This window comes from Pelodiscus sinensis, chromosome 9, assembly GCF_049634645.1.
Source record: "Pelodiscus sinensis isolate JC-2024 chromosome 9, ASM4963464v1, whole genome shotgun sequence".
NCBI lineage: Eukaryota > Metazoa > Chordata > Testudines > Trionychidae > Pelodiscus > Pelodiscus sinensis.
In genome coordinates, this window is record NC_134719.1 from 9,390,273 (window position 1) to 9,406,283 (window position 16,011).

Genomic DNA, 16,011 nt, shown 5'->3' on the forward strand with positions numbered 1-16,011 from the left:
CGCTGCGACAGGACTTTGTGTCCCAGCAGTTGAAGACTCGGGTGTATAACACACAAACGCACTGTCCTGACCATCGGCTGACAGTAACAGAGCTCAACAGCAGCTCAATTCTTTATCCTAACACCAAATATTATCTCTAACCACAGGGGCTTCTTAACACCCAGGTTAGGCAACAAAGCCAAAAAAGTAACATGGACTTCAGAGCAGAACATAAAGTTACCTACTACAAGTCATCTCACTGGCTAAAATTAAAACAAAACATTAAAAAAAACCCAAACAATGACAAGGCTGGAATTTATACGTTCAGACAACCAATCACCACACTGTTTGACAAGTAATGTTTTTATAGCTATTAAGGGCCAGCTCTGTAGGAGATGTGGGTTCCAAACACATCCAGAGTCTGAGCTACCACTTCTGGTCCTTCAGAGGCAAAGACTTGGGTGTTATGAGATCAACATATGCAGTTTGAAGAGGCATGAATAGGAAAGGAACATCCATTATAAAAATGCAAGGCTGGAAGAGACCTTGAGAAGTCACTGAGTCTAGCCCGTGCTGGCATAGGATCAAGTAAACCCAGACCATAACTGATGGATGTTTGTCTAACCTTTCTTGAACAACCTCCAGTGAAGGGGATTTCACAACCTCCCTTGAAAACCTATTCCAGTTTTTCCACCACCTTTACAGTTAGAAAGTTTCCCCTAATATTTAGCCTACATCTCCCTTGCTGCAGATTAAGTCTGTTACTTCTTGTCCTACATTCAGTGGACATGGAAAGAATAACTGATCACTGTCCTCTTCATAACAGCCCTTTACACACCTGAAGATTTATTAGGTTCTCGCTCTAATCATGACCAGTTTTTTTAATCTCTCCTCATAGATGATAGTCTAAACTTTTTCTTGTATTTGTAGCTCTCTAGACTCACTCCAATTTGTCAGTATACTTCCAAAAGTATGGTATCCAAAAACTGAATATAGAGCAAAGGTCTCAATGTTAATACACCCCCAAAATATTAGCTTTTTTTTTTGCAAACTGTTCCAAATTACTGATATTCAATTTATGATCCACTGTAAAGCCCATGTTCTTTTCAGCAATATTACCATGTAGCCAGTTATTTTCATTTAGTAGCTGTGAATTTGATTTTTCCTTTCTAATAAACGTTTTTTATACTTAGTCTTTATTGAATTTCATCTTCCTAATTTCAAACCAGTTCTCCAAATTGTTAAATTAGTTTTGAATTCTAACCCTGTCCTCCAAAGTACATGCAGCCCCTCAAGATTTTTAGCACACTTTTTACTCCATTACCAAGTCATTAATGAAAGCATTGACTAGTACTAGGAATGTCAAATAGCAGTTAATTAGGGAACTGTGTAACTTAAAAATCTTAGCAGTTACATGCTGCAAGCTCTGCAGTATAAAGCTTATACTGCAGAGCCTGCAGCACAGCCAGCTCCTAAGAGAGCAGGGCTAGCAGCCAGTGCACTCCAGGAGCTGCAGTTCCCTGACCCACTCCGGGGGAGTTGGCTGCACTGCAGGCTCTGCAGTATAAGTTTTATACTGCACAGCCCGCAGTGCAGGGCAGCAACTATCTCCCCAGGACCCAGTATGTGCCAGAACTGGCTTTTAAGCTGGCTCCCATCTGCAGCCCTGCTGATAAGAGGCAGCAGTGTGGAGCGGCAGCAGGCTCCCGTAGAGTCGGTGCATACTGGGAGGATGGTTTTTAAGCCAGCCCTGCTCTCAGGAAGCTAGCTGCCATCCTATGCTGCTGGCTCTGTCACAGCCAGCTCCTTAGGAGCAAGGCCAGGAGCCAGTGTGTAACTGTTACGGTAACCAATATGCTGATGCTTATTGGCTAACTGTTTAAATGGTTACACTATTATTTCCCTAAATGGTACCAGATCTAGGACGGATCTTTGAGGGCCTCACTTGATATATCCTCCCAGTTTGACAATGAACCATAGACAACTACTCTGAGTTTACTCTTTCAACTATTAATGCACTCATTTTATAGTAATTTCATCTTAACTGCATTTCTCAAATTGAATGATGAGAAAGTTGTGTGGGAGTCTATCAAAAAGCCTAATTAAACTCAAGATATATTATGGCTATTGTTTTCCCCCTACCCACTAGGCCAATATCCATGTCAAAGAAGAAAAACAGGTTGGTTTGGCATGATTTATTCTTCACAAATCCATGATGGCTATAATCCAGTTATCAGTCAGGTGTTTACAACTGTTTTAATAATTTGTTCTAGTATCTTTACAAGTACAGGCAGTCCCCGGGTTACGTACAAGATAGGGACTGTAGGTTTGTTCTTAAGTTGAATTTGTATGTAAGTCGGAACTGGTACATATTGTAGGGGAAACTCTAGCCAAACATTTCTCCAGAGCTCAGTTTTATTCTTCCACACCTCACTTCCCTCAGTCCTTTATTCTCAAGCTGAGGTGTCTGCTGAGAAAAGCCGCTCCGCGTCTCCCTGGTTGGCTGGGGGGTGCGCTAGCTTCGCATCTCCCTGGTCTGCTGGGGGGAAGCAGCTAGTGTGGGGTTGCCTCACCCCGTTTGTAAGTAGGGATCCGATGCAAGTCGGATCCATGTAACCCGGGGACTGCCTGTACTGAAGCTTGGTAGAGTGGTCTTTAGTTCCGTGAGTCCTCTTTGTTCCCCTTTAAAAAACGGGTACTGTGTTTGCCCTTTTCCAGTCTTCTGAAACTTCACCTATCTTCCATGAGTTCTCAAAGTGTTAATGGTTCTGAGATTGCTTCAGGTAGCTCGTTAAGTTGTTTAGGATGAATTTCATCAGCCCCTGGATATCTCTAATTTATCTAAATATTGTTTAGCCTGTTCCTTCCCAGTTTTGGTTTGTATTCCTTCTCCCTTGTTAATATTGTGTTGAGTACCTGGTCACCATTAACCTTTTTAGTGAAGATGCAAAACAGTGGCATCAGTTATGAGCACTCTTTCCCCACTTAGTAGAGGATCCTACGTTTTATTTTTCCTTCTTCTTGCTCCTAATGTATTTATAGAATGTCAGTGCATTGCCTTGTATGGAATATGAGTGACCATTTGTAATATTAATTATACCAATATTATAAAATTGCAATAAAACTTACAAGACACGAATCAGTTGAAAAATGATGATTTGCTAAGTATGATAATCATGGTTATATGTATATGCCATCTTTGTATTGTGAATAAGAAGTGTGTGAGATACATCTGTATCTCAAACCTGTGCTGCGTTTCTGGGCGATACCACCAGACTTTGATTGGCATCTGCACTATCCAGCATGCTTGACGACCTATCGGCTATGAACCCACTGAGAGAAGGCAGAGGTTACACTTATGACTTAGCAGTATATATAGGGACATGCCTATGGATAGGCTGATGTGCTGAGCTTGTATTTTCCATGTCATATGCTAAGCTCGTATTTGGGACAAAGGCTGTAAAAGCAACATTGCACAGGACATAAAAGGCAGCTGCATCATTTCCATTTTGTCTTTCATCCTGCTTCCCACTTCTGGAGTAACTTCTCTACAAACTGAAGCTTTGAACAAAAGATTGAATGATCCATCCAAGACATGTCTGTGTTCCAGAGGGATTTTATATGCTAGCAAACTCCCCAGTGCTGATAAGAACCTGATATATGAAGTTGTATATGTATCTGACTGTTGTGACAATTTAGCAACTCTTGTTCTTTTCTGCAAAAATCTTTAGTTTTAGGTACTAAAGGACTAGCTAGCAGCATGGTATTTTGGGGAAAAATCCAAACTAATACTGATCTGGTAATATGGCTGGGCATTTGGGGATCAGAAGTACATTTCTGTATAGTGAGTAGTTTCAAATAGCTCTTCAATTTACTAGACTATGCTGACTGGGGGCCAGAGAACTGGAATGTAATAAGGTGGTCACATGATTTCTTTTTCAGCTTCTTGATAACCAGTGTGAGGAATTAGATGCACAGTTTGGGGTCAGCAAGTCTAACAGTGTCAATCATCAGTTTTGGTAGCATCTGCTCTCCATTTGCAGCCTGCCCCGTCCTTCACATTTTCAACATGGCCTACCCCCTAGGCACTTAAAGATTGTATCTTGTATTTGTTTTGCTAGGTGTAATTCAATTCGTGCCTTAGTCTCTCTCATTTTGTCCCTATATGCTTGTTATTCTTTTGTGAATGATACTAAGAAGTAAGTCTTTTTGACAATCAAAGAACAGCTTTGGACTGTGAAGGGAACTCTACTTTTAGCTATGACATTGACTTCACAGGCCAGTGCCAGGGTGTGTGGAAACTTCCCATCTTGGAAAAACAATAAAAAATATCAAGCTTCAGTAAGAGAGTTACATTTCTGGACTGGATAAAGCAAGCTTGTTTTCACCTAATAGGTTTTTCCCTTAGGGAGTGACTGCATTTACATTTTCTCCAAGGCTAGAATAAACTGGACAGCACATGGAATTCCCAGTTTGCACATTCTCTCCTCCAGGTCTGGCTCTCTTTCATACCCTTATGTACACAGGCTATTTAGCAGTCGAGAAGAGGTAAGATTCTTCCCTTACTGGGCAGCACAGAGCACTAAATCTTTGGAACAAAACACGGAGCTTGATGCAGTATGAGACATAGTAGACTGGGAAGCAAAGAAACAGGCTCCTCTTGCAAGAATTATGTGCCATCACATACTCAAATGGCAAATGCTGCTGCCTGGCTGAGAAGTGCCAAAACCAGATGAAACTGTTCCTATTGCAATCTACAGTTGCCATAACAGGGGGAGATACTGGGCAGCTAAGGCACTCAGAGAGGATTCCTTCCCTCATCACAAACAAGAGATTCAGCAAAATGAGAAGGTAATTACTTGGGAAACAGCTACATGTGCGAGGGAAGTTACAATAATTTATTCAAAGGGGGCACACTGTCACTAATAAAAATAGATCAAATTCAGACCTATTGCAAGTGGGTGTGACCTTCACAGAAGTCACAGGACCAATTTCAGCAGCGATACAAGTTGATCCAAAAATGGCATGTAAATTACCTTCAGTTTTGGCATTCAGTGGCTGTACCACCTGTGCAAGCCACTGGGACATCATTTCACTATGTACACACATTTGGACTAATACACAGTGTATTCCTCTTTTTTCAAACAAAAAATCGTTACCCTGTATTACTAGCACCACATTAGAACAACCTGAACTATTTTTAAAATCAGATTTAATTTCTATTTCTACTGTTTAATCATCCTGGAAGATGAAGATATACTACTCAGTTTCCTGTTTATAGCGAGTCTTATTTCCTGACTCATGTGCACTTGCAAAACTCTACAACTACTAGATTATAAACACTACAAGGGATTGTTTAAATATTTTTTCCTTTGGATTTGAAATAAAGAAAAGTTAACGGAAATATTTCCACTGACCCTAGAAAATCATGTTCATATACAACCTACATTTTAAGTTCGATCTATATGACAGGACTGCTTCAAATTAGAAATAAAAAATGAATAGATAATGCAGTTTCCTTTTTCACTCCTACACACACCCAGAAAGCACCAAGTAATATTCCTGGATCAATGTTAACCTACATTTAACAAGGACTTTCCTCTTTCACTTAAAGATTCCCTCCCCCGCCATTCACTTGTGTAATGAATTCAACATACCTTCAGGCCTCTTTCGTACCGTCGTATTTTGCCACTCTCGCCTGCTTCCTTTGCATTCAAGATTGCTGCTTTATAGTTTGCAATTCTGTCCTCTATCATCCGCTGCAACTCACTGGAAACAGCAGGAGATGTGACCTCAAAAAAAAAAAAAAAAAAAAGCGGGGGGGAGAAGTGGGTGGCCCTGGGTAAAACACATTATTTACTTTCCCAAATTACACATGCTTCTCCTTGCCACTGAAAAGAAAGCATATCCCTTTCTGTACCAAGAAACACACACCTAGACAGGGCTCAGGAATCAAAATAGCAGGGATGAAATGGAATTTTTTTTCTGAAACAGAAGGGCACTTGTACTGCATTAATATTTCCTGGATCCACCTCTGGGCTTCCTATGAAAGGAGCAATAGAGAGAAGTGGGTGGAGTACTTTAAAAAATGTACAGCCATAAGGTTAACTGGAGACTGGATAGTTAGGACTTACAGCGATGCCTTTCAGACAGCATATGGTCTGGTGGGCTCGGTGTTATTTTGGGGTGGGAATGTTTGTTTTCTTCACCATGATAACTTTACACTTTTCCAGGATTCTCACAACTTGGCTTCCATACAAGACTTCCTCTGTAAGCTGGAAAGTCTGCTGTCTGTCACTTGCGCAGTAAAACATGCAACATAAGTAAACAGTTACCCCCAATTTACCAACTTATAATCACTGTGGCAGTCAAAAATACCTGTCAGCTGGCTATTGATGTAATTATTACCATTATTTCTATATAGACCTACCCTTGCTCTTTTAAATAATGCGCACAATACATGAAAATAAATACTGTGTGACAACAGAAGAAAAAGCAACAACTGAACAAAGAACCTGCCTGCATAGACAAATTCAACAGGGAAATAAATTCTGAAATTCTGTATAACTCAGCACCACTGGCAGCCTACTGGGAGAGGCTTCAGATTAAAACAGCAGTGGCTACTGCATGTCAGGATTCAGGTGCACAGGTAAAAGATCTGGGGAGGGGAGGAAGCAGAGACAGGAGCAAACGAAAAACAAAAAAAGGATATTGGAAATCACGACTAAGGTATCTGTGCATGGCGTACAGTAGAACTCTCTAACCTAACAGACCCAAATACAAATGTTGAGTCCAAGTGGAAAACAAACACAACCTCTTGGACTCATGTTGACTCTCCTTCAACCAATGGAATAGGCATAGTGGTAGCTGTGTGCCTCCCCCTTGCCGTCGCTATTTTGCTATTTATTGCTTACAGGATATTACTAGTTGTGTGAGGGAGGCAGTACTGTCTAGTGCACAGAGCCCTCAACCGGGACTAAAGAGACCTGGGTTCCATTCCCAGGTCTGTCCCTGGTCTGGTGCATGATCTTGAGCAAGTCATTTCCCCTCTCTGTGCCATCTGTAAAATGATAATGATACGGACCTCCACTATAAAGCACTTTGAGATCTACTGATGAAGAACACTATGAAAGAACAAGGTATTGCTACTAGTAAGTGTAATGTAGCATAGCAGAACTGTGTGGAGGTTCAAGACTAGTAACGAGAACACTATCAAAGGGATTAAGGAGCAATAGCAGAGCTGTAAGATGTACAAAGGAAGTCTGCACACATTACTATTATTTATACATCATGGATGTGCTAAGAGAGTTACAGACAGCATGCCAAAAGAGCTTACAAACTGTATTATATTTGGCTCTAGTATTATTAATTCCTAATTTTCACAAACACCAAATTCACTCTAAAAGCAATGCACCATGAAACCTAACTATACCAACAAACTGTCAGCTCCCACTGGAAAATGTACAGATGATAAACTAAGCAAGACTATAAAGTGAGCTTGTCACCTTAAACTGCATAATAAAAATAATTCAGTGGAACTCTCTCTTACCTCTGCCTGTTGTTCAGGTTGCTGCTGAATTACTGGTGGAGCTGTGAGCACTTCCATTGCTATGGTTTCATCCTCACCACTTCCTGTCTCATCTTCGTTGCCCAGAACCTCCTGCAACTCTGCCTGAAGCAAGAATCAGTGAGGTACTTACTGTAAAATATGCTCTACTTTCAGCACCACATGAATAAATGCTGCAGGATCTAAAGCACCTCTCCACTGCTACAGTGGGGAAAAAAAGGCCTTTTACCCAAGCAATGTTTCAGTGTAGACTATTCACCAATTTGCATAAGAATAACACACCCCCATGGGAAACTTGAAAGTGATAATCAACAGGGACAAGCACTGCCCTGGAGAACGTATGTACCTCCTGGCTTCAGAATCTATAGTTTAACCTCAAACACAGTCTACAGTTCAGGTTGCTGCTGTATTACTGGCGGAACTGCAAGCACCTCCATTGCTAGGGTTTCATCCTCACCACTTCCTGTCTCATCTTCATTGCCCAGAACTTCCTGCAACTCTGCCTAGAGCCAGTGGAGTAAACCTGTCCATAAAGGTCTAGCCTCTTGGTCTCCCAGTTTTTTGGTGAGTGCTCCTGGAAATCTTGCCGCTCCCAATGATTTGCCACGTCTACCACCAAAGAATCAAGAGGATGATAGGATCATAGGAGTAGACGTGCTCAAAACCTCTAGATGACACAGAGTATCTCCTCGTTACATTTAGGGGACAGAGAGGCTGGAGTTAGCCACAGAGTCCTGGTGGTCTCTGTGATGGACTTACGCAGCAGAGCAATATGGCCCAGAGCAGAAAAGGACAAAATGTCCAACATGGGATCAGTGTCCTCTACAACTTCCTCTGCATGGACACTGAAGTCCTGAGCCACTCTCCTGAGGAGCTGCTGCAATGCTTTATTGTCCTTCTGAATGGGAGCTGGCTTAGATTCTGCCAACACCTCATGGGGGGAGGGGGGGAATGAAGAGGTGGTGGTCACCACCAGGAGTGCTATCTGGGTCCCAGCCTCAAAAGGAACTGACAACACCGTGGGCAATACCAAAGGGGCCAGTGCAGACGATGGGCACTGTGCCTATGCTAGTGCCATCATTATTGGTACCAACATTGTTGGTGCTGGTGCCCCCATCAGTGTTGATGCTGGGATTGGAGTCAGTGCCAGTCTCAGCATCATTAACACCGATGGCGATGCTGAAATTTGGATCTGTGTCTGAGCTGGGGGTGCTGGTGCCGTGGCTGACGGTGCCAATGGAGGCGGTGCCAATGGAGGCATGAACATAGCCGATGTTATAGATAACACCCTGGAGTGGTGCCCTAACTCCTGTCTTGGCTTTGGTGGAAAGCCAAAGGGGTCCAAAAGTGCTACTGAGTTAGCGCTTGCTACCCCGGTGCCATATGTTGGTGACGGTCTCTGACGGACATCAGCCTCTTGCTCTGACATAACCTCTCCCTGAGTCTGACTCTGACTCAGATCTGTCTATGAAGGATGACCACAGAGGAATGGAACTTCTCAGCACCAAGCCTGGATGGGAAGCAACACTGGCTTGATCCTCTTGAAATGCCAGAGAACTGGATGCAGGGGAAGGTGAGCATCAACTCATCATGGCCAGTTTATCCCTGGGAAGGTGCCCTTAACAGGACTGGTTCCAGCAACGGAAACAATGCCCCGGAGTGCATCAAATCCTGGGCAGCCTGAAAAGCCTCAAGAGTAGATGGCAGACAGATCTCCTTTGTACTCTCGGGAGAGTGGACGGTGGAGGAGTCACTGGGTCTGCGGCTTCTCTGCCACATTGGGAAGCAGCGCAATAGGCTGGTGGCCCAACTTGGGTCTCACCTTAAGCCTGTTCTTAGCTGGGGACCTTCCCCTTGACTAGGAGAGGTGCCAGCACTGGGAGCATCAAGAAGAGCCATGAGGTGCCAAGAAGTCTTCAAAATTTCTTGACCATGTGCTGATGGCACCAGTGCACTGTACACTGAAGAGTATGAACTTGGTGCTGAATCTGTTGGTGTGCGGTCTGGCTGAAGATAAAGAGCCGCCCCTATTAACTAAACTTTCAGGCACTGATCTCTGTCCTTTAAGGTGCAGGGCTTGAAGGTTTTACAGATGGGGCAACAGTCATTCTGATGCTCCTCTCCCAGACACTTTAAACAAGAAATGTGGGGGTCACATTTGCACATATGTTGTGGGCTTTAAAGCCTAGAGACCTGGGCATGCCTTGGTGCCAGATCACATGGGAGGAAGGGGAAACCTTCCAAACAAAAATTAACTAATTCCGAAAACTAAACAATTAAAAAAAAAGCTAAACTACATTTATAACTATAACTATGAACTACAAGGAACAAACGAGCTGCTGCCCTTGCTAACAAGGGAAAGGGGAGTTCCAGTTAGCCATCACTGATGGAAAGAAGGAACTTGGGGAGCGGGGGGTCAGCAGGGCTCTATGTTGAGCACCATTTTGGTGGCACTCAAGGGGTCACACAGCTAGCTGCCAGGGGAACAATCTTGCGGCTAACATGCACATGTGTGCAGACACCTAACTGGAATGGACATGAACAAACACTCAAAGAACCACCCAACAAACAGTGCCAAGGTCTCTTATATAACTCTGTCACTGGGTACCTCCCTGAGGACTGAAGAACATGCAGTAGTTAAGAGAAGGATTTTATCTTTTTGGAGGTTGTCTAAAACCCAACTTCAAACCTCCAAATAATCACCCTTCATGAATGACTGTAGTAAGTGTAATTTAGAGCTCTCTCCACACAGTCAAGTCACATACAACAGATGTTTTAATAAACTCAAAAATCATTTTAGTTCAAGGATATGGTTATTAGGCTTGGCCATACTCGGACCAAGTAGAAGGATGGCTAGCAGGATTTGTAAGTAGAAGGATGGCTAGCAGGATTTCCGACATGTTTCCCTAACTCACATGGACTGGAATTTCTTCTCTGCCTACCTCCTCCAAGAACCATATTCACATGCACATTTGTAGCCAGGTACTGTTCTCATCTTGATGTGGATAGATCTGACCATTAAAAAATGTTTACATCACCTGTAAGTTTTGCCATGTCTCAATTTCCCTTTAAAAAGTTGATGGGCTTTGCTGCTCACAGAACTTACTCCATGAAAGACTGAATCCTACTGGCAGAAAATACATACCAAAAGGTCTGTATCCTCCTCCAAACCTTCATCTTCCTCCTTTTCCTCCTCATTCAGGTCCTTCATGCACTCTGCAGCCATCTTTTCAATATGATCCATGGGCAGAGGGGCTAGAGAAGGCAACCAAGAAGAGACAAGCCATGAAGATCTAGCACACAGTTGGATGGGGAAACCTAAACCATAAGAAATACTGCTTGGAAAAGAACTGAGAGTTCATTTGTCATATCTCCCTTTCAGTTACAGGCCATGTTTGTTACTAGTCAGCAAAATAGTACAGTAATTCCCAGGCCTTTTTTGGTTGAAGCCCTACCACTTGCAATTGATCAGTGCCTTCTGTTCCACCTCCCTTGTCCTGTCATGTCATACACCCTAATACATTTGCTGTGTCTCTTCATCACACTCTTTTCCTATCTGTTTTACCTTTATTCTTCTTCTGTATATTTCTCTGGTTTTAATTTATTTTGTTGTCTCTGCTCTCTTCCTCTGGTCTTCCCACCTCTGCTCCACTTATCTCCATGTTCACACTCCTTCCCTGCATTTTCACTACATTTCGCTGCAGATTGTCTGAAGGAAAGCGTGCTGTTTAGTGTCACCTTTAGAAATATGTGGGTGAGGGGAACGAGGGAGAGAACATGCAGACAAAAGCTCCCAATAGCAGATCAAAAGGACAGGCGTACACCTTGAGAATTCTGAAACTTTCACAGCTGGCAGAAATTTCAGATACAAAAGAGGATCTTTTTCTTAAGTGTAAACCAGTGGTCTCCAACCTTTTTAAGCAGGAAATCACTTTTTGAATTTAAGTGCAAGCCAAGATCTACCTCAAACCCAAATACCCTTGTGCTCTGCCTCCTTTGTGCCCCTTCTCCAAGGCCACACTCCTGCACACTCCATCCTCACTCCCTCCCCCTGCCTCCTTCCCTTTCACCAGGCTGGGGCAGCAGGTTGGGGTGCAGGCTCTGGTCTTGGATTAAGGGATTTGGAGTGTGAGAAGGGCTCTGAGCTGAGATTGGGGTAGGCAGTTGGGGTACCAGAGGGGCTTCTAGGTGCAGGCTCTGGAAGGGTGTTTGAATGCAGGGGGCTCCGGGCTAGGGATGCAGAAGAGGGTTCATGACTGGGGTAGGGTTTCAGGATGTGGGCTCCAACTGAGCACCGCTTACTTCAGGTGGCTCCTGGGTGGCGGTACAGGGGGGCAAAAGCCCTGCATCACTCCCAAAAGCAGCCAGCAAACTCCTTCCCAAGTCCTGTTATGCCCCCTGCCCTCTCTGTGGAGACAGGATACAAGATGGGAGAGGGGGCATGACATCAGCATCCCTCTTCTCCTTCCCCTGCCCTGCACAGCAAGCAGGAGGCTCCCGGGGATGTGGAGAGGCAGCTCTAAGGCAACAGGTAAGAGATGCACAGCAGTAGGGGGGAGAGGCAGCTGAAGTGCTGGCACTTGATAGCCTCTTGGCCAAACCAATTAGGATCACCTGCCAGAGGCTCCAAGATCTACTGGTTGGTGACCACTGGTGAAAACTGAATCATGATACTATTCCTGTTAGCAACTCTTATGATCAAAATGAATTTTATTTCTAGAAGATGAGCCTTTTCTTCACAAGAACAAGGAGTCTATGTACCCTAAAATCTGCCTCTCCTCTATTTCCCCTTGTTATCTCTAGTGCATTTTTCTTGCCCACTTGTGTTTAAAGGAGTTCAGTCCAGTGAACCTGCAGATTTCCACAGGGATAGGCAGAAGTTTGTATGCTGACAATTGCAATTTGATCATATCCCTGTATGCTCAATAAAACACATGCTTGCCCTCTGTGCTCTCATTTGCACTACAGAAACAGATTTAAACTTTTTCTTGACCCCCTATCAAATAATGGCCTCTGCAACCCAGAGTCAGTAGCAGGTTAAAGACAGACACGGTGGGTGAAATAATAACGTTTATTGGAGCAACTTCTATTGGTGAAAGAGACATGCTTTCACTACAGAAACTGGTCCATAAAAAAGAAAGAATATAATTTTTTTCACATTGTCTATCTAATATCCTGGGACCGACATGGCTACGACTACACTGCAAACAGGAGGTAAAGTTTATTTTAAAACTTTTCATAAGCATTTACAATACTGGAAACAACCAGATTTTCAACTACAAAGGAGCAAGGTGTAAAATACTCCTTGTGATGCCTGGCTCCTTTCTTGTACTGGTTATACCCTGGAGCAACTCTATTTATTCCTGATTTACACCTATGTGAGACATAGCAGAATAAAGTCTTATACACAGTGTGAGTTGCTTAGAGCAACTTGCAGCCTAAAAACAAACGAAACTAGTTGCTGCCATCTGAATATGCACCCTTAACATTACTTATTAAAACCACAGGTTTCAAAAGCTATGCCTCCAGAGCACAACTGAGTTAACCTAATTCGAGTGAGAGGAGTCACACTGAGAAATAATTATTGAGTTGTACAGTAACTGTTTTAACAGTTGGCGTATTGTGCTAACTTGAGCTGTGTTCTATTTTCTTGATGGGCCAAGGATGTAAAAATGCATTTATTTTGGTAAATGTGTATCTGCTAAAAATTTCAGCAGTTACAGGTTTACAAGTTGCGGGGAGCGGTGGCTCAATGGGGAGAACTCCACATGTACCAGTTCCTGCCTGCCCCCCTCCCCTGCTACTTCTGTGTCAGAGACAATAGCAGGGGGGCGAAGTGGGGGGGAGAGGGAGAAAGGAGAGAGCCCTGCATGTAACTGTGAAGGTTAACTGATGAGCCCAGGTTCATTGGTTAACCGCTGACACATTTACACTATCATATCCCTACAGCCAATTTGAGTTAAAAGCATCATCACACTCCAGTTAAGGGTTTTTGTACATGGATGGGACTCCCGTTACATGTAATATTGACACTATAACTCAAATTAACTCTGCAGTGAAGATAAGCTCTTAATAGCCTTAATGCAACATGATCATCACTCTGCTCATGATGCACAGTGTCCATACACCATAGATTCTCAACTTTACGCTTACTAATACACTCAACATTCAAATATTTCTCTATTTACATTTTCTTCCAATTCCTGAAATATTGTTACTATTTGTGTTACAGCAAAACCTAATAGCCCTACCTGAGATAAGGGCCTCATTGTGCTAGGTGCTGTTCATAAACAAAGCAAAAACCACATACTTCAGAGAATTTACTACCCAAATAGACCAGATACAAAGGATGGGGAAAAGGTGAAGAACTGAGTCAGAGATCTTTAAGTCCCCTAAAAGAACCACATGTGACTACTGTACCCATGTGTAGAACATTTAAATGTTAACAGGGGTCTGAGCAATTTCAGAGGGTCCATTTGGGACCTCAGTGACTTGCCCAAGATCACTTGAACTCCATGGCAGAGTGAGGAATTGAACCTAGGGCTCCTGAAACCTAGTTCATTTCTTTAAACAGAGAAAAAAGATGCTCTTTTGGGTAAACTGAACATATTAATCAATTCCAGGCAGCTCTTTTCTGCAAAGAATGAATACAACCATCAGAGTCCAGTAGGAGAACTGAAAAAAAAAATCACTACTAACCCAATACCAGATATACACTGAGCAACTTCTACTTGCTACTAACACAGAAAGCGAGAACAACATAGCAGAACAGTAAACACATTTTTTTTTGTTTCTTTAAGACTGACAAAAAAAAAATCTTTTCCACCAGACAGGCTTTCCCAGTCAGCTTCTTCAGAGAATGTTGTTCTTATGCCTCCTTTGCCTGCCCACAGTGCAGCTTCCTATCCCATTGTCTAAGCAAGTTTTTCTCTTATCTCTTCACTAATCACTGATTTACTCTTCTACTTCTGTTTAAGCTTCTAAATTCTAATCTTCTTCTTGAAAACTCTACCCAACTCTTTCCCCACTTAACCTGATCTCATGTGCACCTATGTTCATTCTGCTTTCTGTCCAACCATCTCTCCTAACTGCTCCGTTTTGTACTCTCACTCATTGGCAAATCTGTGCTTTCTTCCTCACCAGTACCTATGCCCTTTTAAAACTAGTCTTATTCTTCCTTCTGGATAGACATGGGTCAGATTCTGCCCTCAGTTATACAGTGAAAACAACAGTAAAATTTCACCTACAGACTCATTTTCAGAAAAACAGAATTGCAATGCTCAAGGAAAGCCACTGCTGACAAAAGGGCTGCTCACACATGAGGAAAAACATCTGACATCTTCAGTGAGCATAACAAATAATGACTCATAAAAGGTTAGAGATGCAGAGGATTCATTTTCATTTTACAGATAGGGAAAAGTGAAAAACAATAAGGGTATGTCTACACTACCCTCCTAGTTCGAACTAGGAGGGTAATGTAGGCATACCGCACTTGCAAATGAAGCCCAGGATTTGAATTTCCCGGAAGCCTAGTTCGAACTACCTAGTTCGTGCCCCGTGTAGCCGCGCTGCATGGGGTTTGAACCAGCGGGGTTTTAAAAATGGCGGCTCCCCGCTTATGCAAATGAAGCCCGGGAAATTCAAATCCCGGGCTTCATTTGCAAGTGCGGTATGCCTACATTACCCCACTAGTTCGAACTAGCGGGGTAGTGTAGACATACCCTAAGTGACTTCCTGAGCTCCTACGGAAGAGTCAATGTCAAAGATGGAAGTAGAGCCCAGAAAAGTTCCTGGCTCTCAGACTTATACTCAAACAACAAAACCCTACCTGTACATTGTACAGACAATAATGACAAAAGATCTAGTCATTTAAAAATTAAAACCCAGAGCAGCTGAAAGTTTCCCCGGGAAACTCACAGAAACAGTGGATTTGATGACACAAAAGACAACTTTCTCCTCATACACAGATCTAGAACATATCCCTTTAGTCTCAGGGTATTATTAGGATTACTGATCAAGAACTTCTCTAATGCTTTCTAAAAGTCATTGGTTATAAGAACTAGAAAGGAAAAATTAGTTATAGGATTCTTCATTTCAATCAACATGACTTTGATTTGATGATCAGTTTTTAAAAATATACAGTTATACTTTGATCCAATACAATTTCTATTAAAAGTAAGATTTAAAAGGAATAAGCTGAAGAAATAGCTGCATTAATTTATTTCAAATGCTTTAAAATATTTTGAGTTCATTACTCCTAAACGTAACTAGAACCTTGAAATCTAGTCAGTATCAAAACGAATTCAAATGTAATTTCAGATATTAAACACTTACCTACCTCTGAGTCTTCCTGCCAATTATTATTATTGTGATTTTATGATCACATTTTCCTGTGTATTTATAAATTTTCCCCTTCCTTGTTGTTGTGTAAGTCCCACACAAACAACATACGAAAATGACAGTAC

At 42.5% G+C, this 16,011-nt stretch overlaps 1 protein-coding gene across 2 annotated transcripts in view; it reads right to left on the minus strand.

Annotated features, from left to right (window-relative positions):
• The window catches only part of CC2D1B (coiled-coil and C2 domain containing 1B), a 66,792-nt gene that overhangs the window by 44,238 nt on the left and 6,543 nt on the right, over positions 1 to 16,011 (minus strand). For both annotated transcript variants that reach the window (XM_075935974.1, XM_006126406.4), the window contains exons 4-6: positions 10,692 to 10,801; positions 7,529 to 7,651; positions 5,637 to 5,771 (exon numbers count right to left, since the gene is read on the minus strand). In XM_075935974.1, coding sequence (XP_075792089.1) covers positions 5,637 to 5,771; positions 7,529 to 7,651; positions 10,692 to 10,801 — 368 coding nt within the window. The remainder of the gene's footprint in view (positions 1 to 5,636; positions 5,772 to 7,528; positions 7,652 to 10,691; positions 10,802 to 16,011) is intronic.